This window comes from Nymphalis io, chromosome 4, assembly GCF_905147045.1.
Source record: "Nymphalis io chromosome 4, ilAglIoxx1.1, whole genome shotgun sequence".
Classification (NCBI taxonomy): Eukaryota; Metazoa; Arthropoda; class Insecta; order Lepidoptera; family Nymphalidae; genus Nymphalis; species Nymphalis io.
Genome location: NC_065891.1, coordinates 8,527,865 through 8,541,891, shown reverse-complemented (window position 1 = coordinate 8,541,891; position 14,027 = coordinate 8,527,865). Strand labels below are relative to the sequence as shown.

The window sequence follows — 14,027 nt, the reverse complement described above, 5'->3', positions numbered from 1 at the left end:
CGTAATTTGCTAAACGCAATGGGTCATTAGGGAGTATGTTATTATGGGTGGCCTTTGTCAAGTGGAAAGTTGGGCCCCGGGTTCATCGTTTCCACAAAATAAAATGATATTTATCGCGATTTTTTTGTAAAAGGGTCACTCTTAATAAAATCGCTGTACCATGAAAAAGGTTTAAAGCCTAAATACATAGATATTGTTGTTAACATTTGATGTATTTTAGAAAATCATTGATCTAATTGATGTTACATAGATGTTTATTGTAAATATAGATATATTCAGTTGAAGTATGGGGTTTGAATGTTATAGAAGGCTGTATTTTTTGGTGATATTTTGGAATCGGAAGGTATCAATCATATCTTTGACAACATTATTATAAAACAATTGGATATCGAAAGTGAACGTAAAGAATATGTAATGATGTGATATACATAAGATATTAGTTTTAGTGTTGTTGTGCTATTATAATAAAATATGTTCAGATGTGGTTAAATTGTGTCGTTATTTTTTCTTATTCCTATATGGTTTTTTATTTAGATTAAATATTTAACAAAAAATAGAATGCCACCATCGAAATAAGTTGCAAAAGATTATCAAGGACATTTTGTTGACATCTAATCGTAACTACTGTTAGCTACACGAGCAACATAAATTACTAGCTTTCAATTAAGTCAGTGAACAAGGCTTTTAGCATGGTATGTGACGTCGAACTTTCTTTGAGTGCCTTGTGCCTTGATTTTACCATTTGAGTCGGTTCGGAACGCGGAGCGCACGTCTGTCGCGAGCGCTCCCTAACAAAGCCTTACCTCCAGCGGTTTGCCGTCATTGTCGCCATAATCCAACCGTGAATTTGTTATCCAAACCGTAACATCATCGTTTACAATTATTTTCATGTATTTTTTGTAAAGTGAACCAGTGATAGTAATGGCGAATTGTCCAGTGAAAATATGAGACACTGATCAACAATGTTAAGTTACATTTATCTACAACTTGGAGAAATGTATCCGTGTTGAAATATTAAAACCTGTGTTGGAAGTTCAAAGGTATGTGTCTAGTTGTATTTAATAATGTAAGTAGGTTTATCTTAAAAAAACAGATATGTATATTATTATCAATGATTTGAAAGGTGATAATAAAAGACATTTTTATCCTAAGTGATTCCTTCTTTCAGATAAATATATCTTATAATATGCTGTCAACTCATCGAAAAACTTCTTACCAGCATTATTCTTATCTACTTTAAAACAATAATCACTACAACGTAATACGATTTGGAACGTTAATACCATAAAGTTGTATGTTTTCAACCTACTACAAAAAAGAATAGTGTTTGATTGTACGATTTTTTAAATAAACGGCTGCTTTCTATTCTCATATATATAAAGAATACTAAATATTAAAGTAACATTATATTGGTGGATTGATAAAGATTACCAAAAAACCTATTGTAATTTGCCGTTATTAAAATCGTCCTGAGTACAATTACAATTAAGGTGATATATTCAGAACGAATTTATATTACAATAACAGATACAATACAAACACTACAATTTAACATAAAAAAAATATTGAAATAACCTCTTCATTTTTGCCGAGTGATCAAGTTATTATTTAAAGTACCTTAGTTCAATGATAATAATTATTCGAGGACTAGTAAGTATACGAAATTATATATTATATATATCAGAGTAAATGACGCGATGCATGTTATCTTTATGGGAGATTTAAAATTACATTAAATTAACAGTAACGACCTAGTTTTTGAAATTGTTTCGTGCGTTCGGTTATAATATTCTAAAACAAAATAATTGTTAGGATATTATATATTATAGAACTAGCAACTTTTTAAATGATAACACACCCTGGAAATGAAAAACAAACAATTCGACATTTGATGTTAAAGAGATAATACCGCTGAGTTTCTTACGCTAGATCTTAATATTTCTAGATTTCTTTCCTTTGAACCGATAATAGTTTTTTTGATAATTAATAAGTACATAATGCTGCTAGATAAGTAATTTAATCATATATCTATATTTGTAATGATATAATGTGAGTATTTTTTTTTATCTTTTACTTTAAAAACTTTCTAATTTATTAAGGCACATTTGGATTTACATAAATTTAAAAATGTGTTTTCTTATCAGAGAAATATGAACGATCGAGAGTATTTCAAATTTTAAGATAAAATATAGCGAATATTATTTACTCATACTCATATTATTTACACTAAAAAAGGTATTATATATTTGGGTATTTGAAATAGTACATTACAATATAATATGTTTCAATACTACCACAATTATTTGGTATGACATTATAAAGTTCGTTACATACTAACCGAAAAAATACATCATGTTTAAAATCTGATGCAATCTTGAAAAAGTAGAAAATAAGTAATTACAATAATATTATTCAATGAATGTACGTATGAAACGGTATACCTATGCGAGTTTTATGTAGCATCGTGTGAACAGAAACTTCAACATCTCGCTCGTCAGCTCACTTTCCATCCATTCAAGGCATCTCCAGCTTTTTCAAGCGATTTCTTTCGGCCTTCTTAAGACAGTAGTCACTTGTGTTTAGCTTTCTTGTTGAGTTTTTAAAGTCTTTCACTTGTTTGCAACTTTTTATTAGCATTTTATATTAAAACCTAGCTAATGGAGAAGTTAACAAAAATTACTAAAACTTGCATTTTTTATAATATTAGTTAAAACTATTTAAAATGTGTTATATATTTGATAATAGCTATTTGGAATAATTAGTGTTATATTTTCTTAGTTTTCTAATAATATTCGTGGTAATTGTAATTCCTTATAACTACTAAAAATGTAATTGCTTACTCAAAAAGTCATGTTTTTTTAAGCGGCATTAAATTCTTTAGTATTGTATTTTGTTCTTATTATAAATGCAGTGATAACTAGGCCGGTGTAAAATATTTTGACGCAAAGTGTGATCATAATCATCAAAAGTTTGTTAACACCTAAGTAGGTTTATTTCGTAAAGGAAGTTAAGAACATTATTTATTGAATAACTGTTCGTAACGGACGGAAAATGATTTCACATATTTTAGGACGTAATATAATGCAATATTCTTCCTGCGTTTTTTAATTTTCCTGTAGCCACATTACACAAGTTTGAAACAAGTTTTTGCTACTGAGGAGTAAAAAAACATTTTACTTTTATTTGCATTCTACCTGATGGATCTTCTCATCATCGAGCTACAAAATTAGGGTTGAAGCGTAACAAAAACTTGATCAAATTATTTGATTGAAGATAAAATTTTATGAGTTACCTAAGGAAATAAACAACAAAACTATATTATTTATTTGTGAAGTAAAAAATAAATATTGATCCAGACTAACACTCGCTTTATAGTGCTTCCGACGAACGTTTCCCGTTATTCGGATTAAGGTGCTTAATTGTAGCCGGTCGCATCGAATTGTATTTTTAAGGTTCCGTATTAAAAATTTAAACACACATGATTCCGTCAATGTCAAGTATTATAATATTTTGAATAGTTATCAATAAATAATTACCGAAATAGCAAATAAAGTAACTATTTCTCATAGAGTATGTGTTTAGGGTAACGTAGTTAGCGACAACGAACTATTCACCCAAATATTGTTTAAATAATTTGTTATAATAATCAACTAATTCTCTAATTATACATTAATTGTAACTCTTTTAAATTATCTTGACCAATGAAAAATATAAAGTATTAACAATGAAGTTAGACAAGAGTTAGTCAAGGAGATTCAATGAATATAATTATTTTTCTTTTTTAATGTTTTATATATTTGGTCAAATTAAATTTAGTTAAGTAATTAACCAGGTAAATTAAAAAAATAAATAAACAATGCACATATTAATACATAATTTAAACTAATATCCATAAACATATATTTAACCATAACTAGGACCAAAAAGGTATATTGCTTATTATAGAAAAGCTAAGTGTTAAGATTCAAGTTATTTGATTATTCAGTTATGTAATGCGGTTGAGTCACATTGTTGTAGCGAATTGCAATATATCCAGGTGGCGGTTTGGGGAGTTGCGCTCGGTATCTATGAATAGCATCTCAGGCTCGCGGGGCTCAGCCTCAGAGGTCGGACGCGGTTAATTGGCGACGAGTTGCTGAGGCCGGTTTGTCCGCCGATTATTTTGCGGCATTTCTAATACATACTCGCCTTACTTTTATACTTTAATCTTACATTTGTTTATTTATATCGATATTTCTATTTTAAAATGACTGTCAAACCAAATATAATATTTTAAACGAATTTAAACCATACCATTATACTGTAGAATGAAATATCTTTTGAAATGAAGGGGAGCTTATGTTAAGGAATCGGCTTTTATGGGTTTAACCGGAAATATTGAATCCCCTCAAAAGCATAGGGAGGCGTTTCCTAAAAGTATTTGTTTTGTTGTTACCTAGCAGTATTGATCGTTCTATGTGACACCAAAATATACGTTTAAAAAGTAACAATGAATGTTTTAATTATCTTATAAATATCGTCAACTTATATATTTTTAGTTTATTTCTATAGAAGGTCTCGAGGCAAACATAGTTTATCGTATGCATGACCTTTGTGCTAAGGGTTAGAGTTTTAGCCGATTAGTGGTGACTAACCGAGGCCATTGCTCTTTACTAGACTGAGAGAAAAAACGGGGAACAGTTGTTGTCGACAGGGGCGAGAGGGGGATTCACGGTTGAGCGGCCCCGCCACCTGCCCGCTTGCTCGCCGACCCGCCTATGAATTGCCACAATATCGCACTATCTACCAAATGTTCATGATCAAACCTTGTTTATACTAATCTTTAGTTTATTGATGTAACACCGTCGCAGATTATTCATATGTTAACGTTACTGTCATAACTAATAATGATTAAGAGAAAACATTCAACATAAATTGAACAAACAACTATTTACAAAAAAAAATTAACACTTTCACTTGCATGTTTTTTGATTACTTTGTAAAATGCGGCGTGTTATGTATTAGATTTCAAAAGTTAAACTACTTAATTATGTTCTTTTTTATTTTAAATGCAAAACAATAAATTATTTTTATTTATGTTACCATAATTAATTTATGTTATTTTGTTTATGTTACCATAATTTTTGAGATGTTTTCAAGTATTGGTGACCCAGAAAGAAACGAATAGCGACCGCTTTAATCGTCTTACAAATGGTAAGGCCAATCCTACAAATAGGAATGTATGTTAACTAACAGCTTATTACCATAATAGTGAACGCTATTTGGTAGTTTAGGTAGCAAGCAAAACATAAAATGCAGATGAAGTTTTTCTACAAATCGCTTAATTTATAAAGAAATGTATAAATAAATACAAGTAGATCCACTCGTTTGCATTTTTATATTTTAATATATCTTTGTTTAATAACTTCAAACTTATAATTCCTTTTAATTACGTAGAGTACAATTAAATAATTCCTATGGGAAATTAAAATATTTTTGTTATGATCTTTATGCTATTATAATTACATAAATAAAAAATGCTGTACACCTTTAAATTGCAAACACAAGTATTGTACGCATTCGGAGTTACATACATCGGCTACTTTATCTAACGATATAAAAATGGATATAAGTTACGTCCAAAATTGTTACTAAGATTATTATTACCAATGTTTGCTAAATGGATGAAACATATAATTATATATAAGCACATTTACATACAACAATGTCATTTTACATTACAGATATACAAGTATAATGTAGTGTACAAGTGTAATGATAGAATGAAGTTTTTCATAAACCTGATTTTATTTTGAAATAGATGTTGTGTCCCTAACTCATCCCTAATCTAACTCCATTATTCTTTGTAGATGTTGAGTCATGTAAAATTTACTGTATATTTTCGTAACTTAAACGATATGGATTTAGAAGTTCCAGAGAATCGATGAATGATTGATCATAAGAGAAATAAATGACATGCATTGTTTCGCCGCTATTGTCGATTTCCGTTTAGAATGTTACGTTGATCAAATATTGTGTCAAGTGCAGTGTTGTAGGAGTCTATCTAAGTTTTCGCTTTCATGATTTTGTCATACACTTGAATACATAAATCATTGTACGCACGTGAACTTGCTTAATGATCTTTGAAATCAATATCTGTATCGTTATTGATACCGGTAAGAACCTTAACAAACAATGTGGAACTATAGTTTCTTACGCTTGAATGCACATTTTCTTTTATATCGATTGGTGTATTTATGATATGGTAATTAACAAATGATTAAAAAAGTTATTTTTAGTAACTATTTCAAAATAAGTGAATCTATCATTCCGTACTTCTAATCAGGCTTTCCTAAATGAATAATATGTTGTTTAAATAATCATGGTGTCCATGAATGTGACGAATATAAAGAAGCGAGTTATAGCTGGAAGGCTGCGCAGACGCAGGGTGGGGTCATTGTACCGCTCAGAGAAGCTGCACTCTTGCTCTCCCCCCTTGTTCCCCCCCCCGCTATCCGTGACCTGGCTAATGCACTAGTAACAATATATTTGCAATTTTGATAACGTTATGTAAAATAACCTAATTAGATTATTGAAGTAGGCGTTGAAATCTTTTGTATGAAGTTATAGGTACTTATAATTCCTATAAATTGGTACTTAAAATAACAACTTCGTATTAATACTATTTATTTGAAATTAAAAGTATTACTTATTAAATTAAATATTAATATTATTATACCATACTACTTTATATATTTTTAGCATTCTACTCTCTAGCACTGATTAATGCCTCTGCATCCACGACAAACATCATGAATGAGTACTTTAGTTTCTGGTAAATACAGTGATTATAAATAAAAAAGAAATAACTACACCTCCTCGTTTTACATGGCTTCTATGGGGATGGGAAATCCCATGTGGCTGGTTCATTTTGCACCCAGAGAATCGGAATTGCAGTTGTTTTTTGTTAATTGTCATCAAGTAAGCAGACTACATGTAGGCCACCTGATCGACTACATATGGGCCACCACCTATAGATCCCTAGAACAGTAATTAGTATTGCTGCTTGGTGGTTGAATATATGATGACAGTGTGGTATCTAACCAGTGGGGTTTGCATAAAGCTATTTGTCTTAACGGGAAAATGCTACTAGTATTCTTACCACCCTTCCACGCGGCTATGATTTATACAGTAGCTATTTTTAATTTCGTTTTGTATATAATTTTTTATGAACTTTATATATAATTTTAACCTAATCTCATATATATTTTTTAATGAGAAAATACGAATCATAGTGATGTTGCGAATGGGAATGATGGGTAGCGCAAAATTTGTAAATGGGTAATGCTTACCACATCTTGATGTTTACAAATCCACAACAGCGCGGTTACCAACTTTGTATAACCACTCGCTGGACCTAGCTTCATTTGGCGGTTTTCCAAACCGATATGACATAGGAACCTTCAAGAAAATAGTACTCATTCATAAATGCTGGCAACGTACCGACAAGCCCTCCGGTGTTGCAGGTGCGTTGGTCCATGGGCGGTGGTAGTCACTTTCAATCAGGTGAGCCTTTTGTCCGTTTGCCTTGTGCCTCTTATATAAAAAAAAACTTATGTCCTTCAGAAAGCATATAACACTATTGGAGCTATACCAGAACCCTCTCCGGTCGTGTTATGTTGCTGCCCTGTCAGATATTATGTGTGTGCACAAGCAGTGCACTTTACACTTGTATATTGTAATATCTCTTGTATAGTTGGCTCTACAGAAATTCCTTTGAAAATTTCTGCCGTGGCCGAAATCATACAGGAGGACATTATCATCACCATAATGTATTATTATAATACGCTTTATTGCTTTATTTATTCAAACTGACAAAATTGATAATTCATTATTATTGATTTTATAATACATATTTTTCATTAAATTCAAAATTGATGGATAGTTTAGAAGGAATACTTAAAATCGTGACCTTCGCGTTAATGCCAACTAGATGAAAAGGGCATGCGCTGGCGCGGCCTAGAAAATGGAGTATATGAATGTTGGTGTTTAGAACGTTTTTCTTAAGATGCACAGAAACACAATAGGCGTTTAAAATCATCATTGAAGAAGACCTTTGCGCAAGAATGATTAGATATAACTACCTATCTAGTAAGATTAATATCAGCTGAAGTAAAGATAGAATTAAGTAGCGGATTTTTACAATGTTTCGACTTATGGAAAAATAATATTATTGAGTTTTCAGTTATAATTTTACAATATTATTTCATTGTATAACTTTTTATTTCGTTTTATTCTAATTTTACAATCAATCAATCAATCAACAGCCAATCGTTGTCCACTGCTGAACATAGGCCTCTCCCAAGGTGCGCCAAAGCTCCCTGTCCTCCGCCTTCCGCATCCAGTTGGTGCCCGCCACCTTCTTAAGGTCGTCGGTCCACCTGGCTGGAGGGCGCCCTACGCTGCGCTTGCCGATTCGCGGTCTCCACTCTAGGACTCGTCTGCTCCAACGGCCATCGGTCCTACGACATACGTGACCAGCCCACTGCCACTTCAGCCTGCTAATTTTGCAAGCTATGTCGGTGACTCCGGTTCTTTTCCGGATAATCTCATTTCTGATCTTATCCTTCAAAGATACTCCGAGCATAGCTCGCTCCATAGCACGCTGAGTGACTTTGAATTTGTGGACTAGTCCCGCAGTTAGTGTCCACGTTTCGGCACCGTATGTCATGGCAGGTAAGACGCATTGGTTGAAGACTTTCGTCTTCAAACATTGCGGTATAGACGACTTGAGGACTTGACGAAGGTTGCCAAATGCTGCCCATCCCAAGCGAATTCTTCGATCGGCTTCCTTCTCGAAGTTGTTCCTACCGACTTGTATTATCTGTCCTAGGTAGGTATATTCACTAACAACTTCGAGAGGTTTCCCCTCGACGTATATCGGTCCCGGCACGACATGCCTATTGAACATGACCTTGGTCTTGTCCAAGTTCATACCGAGACCGACACACCGGGAAGACTCGCCTAGGCTACGCAGCATTTCGGTGAGTTATTCCAGCGACTCTGCTATGATGACGATATCGTCGGCAAATCGAAGGTGTGAGATGTACTCGCCGTTTACATTGACTCCATACCTAGTCCAATCCAGCGTTTTGAAAACGTCTTCCAACGCGTTGGTGAACAGTTTCGGGGATATTACATCCCCCTGTCTCACCCCTCTGCGCAGTTGGATCGCCTTCGTCTTACAGTCCTGGATGTGGACAGTCATTGTAGCGGCGTTGTACAGACATCTCAGTACCTCGATATATCTCCAATCGATATGACATCTCTGCAATGAGTCGAGCACTGCCCAGGTTTCGATGGAGTCGAAGGCTTTCTCGTAGTCCACAAATGCCATACACAGCGGCTGATTGTACTCTTCGGTCTTCTGCACAATCTGCCGAACAGTATGGATGTGGTCCACGGTGCTGTAGCCTGATCGAAAGCCGGCTTGCTCTGGGGGCTGGAACTCGTCAAGTCGTCTGGCGAGACGGTTCGTGACGACTCTTGAGAACAGCTTATACACGTGACTCAGGAGGGAGATTGGTCTGTAGTTTTTCAAGAGGGTTTTATCACCTTTCTTGAAAAACAGTACCACCTCACTCCCGCTCCACGTTTCCGGGGTCTTGCCATGTTGGATGACGGAATTAAAGAGGCTTGCTAGCTCTTTCAGGACCGGGGTCCCGCCTGCCTTAAGCAACTCTGTTGTGATTCCGTCATCTCCCGGAGCTTTGTTGTTTTTAAGCTGTAATAATTAATTAATTAATTAATTTTACAATAATTATAAGAAATAATATGTGTAATGTATGTATGTAGTATATTGTCCTCCAGAGGGAAGTTCTGCCAAAGCGGCCAATTTCGAGATCTAGGCAAGTGGGCATATGAATAAAAAAAATTGTATGCACCAATACAAATAAATCTCTATTCCTTTCTTAACCTGCAGAAAAGTGTAGACATAAATCATATCATATATACAACAATTTCTACATATAATAAAAATGTAAATGACCTCTGTTTATTTTATGCTAGATACTTTATCAACTCAATAAAACCCAAAACAATGATTGTTAGAATTTTAGTATGTTTGTGTGTGCATTTGTGCGCGCTAATCTTAGAGTCGGCTTAACTGATTTGATCGTGGGCTTAGTTAGGGTAGTGCTTATAAAAAAAAACTGTAGTTATGGATTTAAAAAAATATAACAATATGTATAATACACATTCTTTTAGTTTTTTTATACTATATATTTGACTATAGATGAAGGATTAAAGGTTGTATTGAAGTCTGTTATTTTAAAGTAAGAAACATGAAATAACATTCTGGTTAGAAAAAAGTTGTTTAATGCGAAGTCAAAATCACATTCCTTTCATAATAATTATATAAATTACGAAAAAAGAAACTGATATTACTAATAAAATTTATTTCCCTATTTTAATAACATTACAAAGTAATGTACGGGAAATAGTTGTATATAAAATATAATGTAATGGTTTCACAATATTCAGTCGAAATAGATCCGGTATTAACCTCTTATAAGAAACCATAGATATGCAAAACTGTTATGGCTTTTTTTTACCCATGGCATCTATTTTATTGACTTATCTAACACAAAAATATATACATTGTACAAATGGTGGGTTTAATGCTAAAAACATTTTCTGCTAGCCGAGATGGCCTAGTGGTTAGAACTCATGAATCTTAACCGATGATCGTGGGTTCAAACCCGGGCAAGCACCACTGAATTTTCGTGTGCTAAATTGTGATTATTATTCATCTCGTACTTGACTTGAAGGAAAACATCGTAAGAAAACCTGCATGTGTCTAATTTCATTGAAATTCTGCCACATGTGTATTCTACAAACCCGCATTAGAGCAGCTTGGTGGAATAAGCTCCAAACCTTCTCCTCAAAAGTGAGAGGAGACCTTAGCCCAGCAGTGGGACATTAACAGGCTGTTACTGTTCTGTACTGTACTGATATTTTCTACTAGGCAACTTTAGGAAACTATGTAGGGCGGACTTGATGGTTGGAAGACAATTAGAATATATATTTAAATATATATATGTACAACTGCGGACAATATTGTCTATTAATGACGACGTCGGTTTTTTCACCTTAAACTTAAAAATAATATTTTTTTATTTGCTTAAATAAAAATATAGTAAATATTTAATCAACAATATATAATATATTTTTTCGGTTTTTATCGTCGTTTTTATATTGTAACTAGTGGACATTGGTCTGTACCGTCTGATTGGATACCACTCACCAATTATTTTAATACTTTTTATCGCTGTATTTCGATTTGATTTGTGGGTGAGCCTGTATAGTACGGGCACATCGGACATTATGTCTTAGATGCATTATTTGGCGACATATTCAAAGTGTATAAAGTAGTTTATATTTTAACAGTATATGTGATATATTACTATTCATCATGAAGGGGCTAATTTGCTCGTTGGTCAATTTTTGATGGAGGAAATTTTCTTATATTGGTAATTATTTTTGTTGTAAAAGAAATGGTATAATTATTTATTTTACGTACAACTTTCAGTACGGCAATGTACGCGATGTCAACGACGTCAACTACGACGTCAGGTTCGCGGGCTGACCTGACGGCTACCACGGTGGAGCGACGGATACGCGTTGTCCGCCTCCTGCGTCCGCGCAAGGCTGCACCTGCCTTTGGCTTCTCCCTTCGAGGCGGGCGAGAATACGCTACAGGTTTCTTCATCTCAAAAGTTGAGCTTAACTCCGAGGCTCATCTTCAAGGATTAAAGGTAATTCTATATTTGTCTTACATCACACACATTACTTTCAGGATTCAGTTCGGGAACTCTCTCTTTGACAAGATAAGTCTTTGATTAATAGTATGTTAGGAATATGTCAAATCAGTACAAAGTGTTTCATCTAAATATCATATTTAGTTCATTATTCTAGTATTGACAGTACGCAACAAAGCTACGTGTTAGTATGTAGGTCTATGCCGGATAACTCTCTAGTAATTAAAACATAATATATAAGAATTGGTAGATAAACAAGAATAAAACTTATAGTGATATAATGATATGACATAAAAACCTTCAAGAAAAGTGCGTCCTCATTCCTCAAAGGCCGGCAACGCACCTGTAAACCCTCGGGTGTTGCAGTTGTCCATGGGCGGTGGTAGTTACTTTCCATCAAATGAGCCTCCTGCTCGTTTGATCCCCCCCCCCCCCCAAACATATGTCAGAAGTGGGATACGAATCCACGCACTCAAAGAGGGCGAAAGTTTACGGCCTGTTACAGTATAGTAGAGATAAATATATCGTATACGTATCGTAAATTAATTATGGCACTAACATAAATTGGTAAAACAAGAACAAAGCAACTATTTCAGTGGCAATGAAGTACGCTTACATAGTCTTATAATGACTATTGCCTAATGGGTACTTGGTGGCAGTTTTACCACATTGTGTTCGTGTTTTTGCTAGGTACATATTTTTTGCTTCGACTGTGCGCGATTGTGCATTATTTATTGTCTACCAATTCGTGCGATTTGTTTTCATTATGTACCTGTACGGGTTAGCTTTTAGCGTAGGCATTATTTCTTTTGTGTAATGTTTATATTCTTTAAAATAATATCAATTAATAAAATTCATTAAAATAATGACATTTAGTAAAACTCAGAAATAAAATGCTGACAACGTGGTCATGTGATGATACTCATTGCGCAGTAGGTATCCCACGAGCATGGTGTGTCCCATCGTTTGATATAACATGTGAAAACCTCTCACAATTAACTCTGGTCTGTTCGGTGCCTGCTTCATAATTACTTGCGTCCGAGGTTGATTGTCGCAAGAAGCATTCCATTCTTTCGAGTGCTCACGTAACAGCCGCTCGTGCTTTAAGTACACTCTTAGGTGTTCTGAGAACTAAGAATATAAATTTATTTGAATGCTTAGAGTAGATTTAAATATTTTTTAAGACGCTATAAACATTTACTATTTCCTTTTTAAATAATAGAATTCGCTCTATTATTTGAACAAAAGATGTACCGTCATTAAGGCACTTTTTTGTTTTTATTTAAATATATAAAATATTTTATTAAACTAAAATATTGAACGAATTTTTAAAGCTAAAATTGTGTTTTTTTTTTCCACTACGACGTCAATTGACACAATTTTAAATTTGAATTTAGAAATGCTTAAAGTTATTATGTATTTTTTTTGATAAATAGCAAATCATAATAATTACATTTTTACGAGAAACTAGAACAAAAAAAAATTATATCAGTAAAACGATGTAAGAATGAGTTATCTAATAAAATGTTGTAGTTAACAGGCATATGAGCATTGTATTTTAAAAACGTAAAATTTCTCACAATTACTTCCTTAATAAACACTTACGAAATAAAAGTTCTGTTTATTTTCGTTTCTGCAGCAAAACAATAAGGCGTTCCGATGTTCATGTCAAAATCTGGGCATAAGGAACTATTTATTGTGCTATAAATATTTTTTTAAAGTTTCATAATGTGAAAAGAAACACTAAAGAATAAAATAAAAATGATGTTCAAGCTATTTATGCTTCTTATTTAGCCGTCAGTTTACAAGTATCAAATAAATAATTTATTTTTTTATTCACTGATGGTAGCTATACTTTTTTATGTATACAAGCCAATATTTAAAATTGTTGACTTTATAAATACGGGCTTTTGAAAATAGAATATTTTGGAGGTTTCCGTGCGTGAGTCATTCAATTACTTGGTCTGGTCAGTAAATTACTTTCTACCACTAGCGTGCGCGTGCGCCTCTTGTAGTAAACTCATCTTGTGTAACGTTTGCTAAAATAGAAAAGCTATCATACTTCATTCAACAATCAACCATTCTCTCTTTAGTATCAGATTGAAAGCAAATATTATACACAGAAATGTAGAAACGAAACCTATTGGAAATATAATTAAACCTATATAATTACATCATTTGTCTAAATTGGAAAATACTAAGCTACTTACCTCAATATTACAAAACCAA

At 33.3% G+C, this 14,027-nt stretch overlaps 1 protein-coding gene across 2 annotated transcripts in view; it reads left to right on the top strand.

Annotated features, from left to right (window-relative positions):
- Positions 1-737: 737 nt before the first annotated feature.
- Positions 738-14,027, top strand: part of LOC126768180 (uncharacterized) — a 276,661-nt gene continuing 263,371 nt past the window's right edge. For both annotated transcript variants that reach the window (XR_007669215.1, XM_050486131.1), the window contains exons 1-2: positions 738-1,040; positions 11,570-11,795. Coding sequence is in view for 1 of the 2 variants with exons in the window: in XM_050486131.1 (XP_050342088.1) it covers positions 11,577-11,795 (219 nt within the window). In the remaining variant the exon portion in view is untranslated. The remainder of the gene's footprint in view (positions 1,041-11,569; positions 11,796-14,027) is intronic.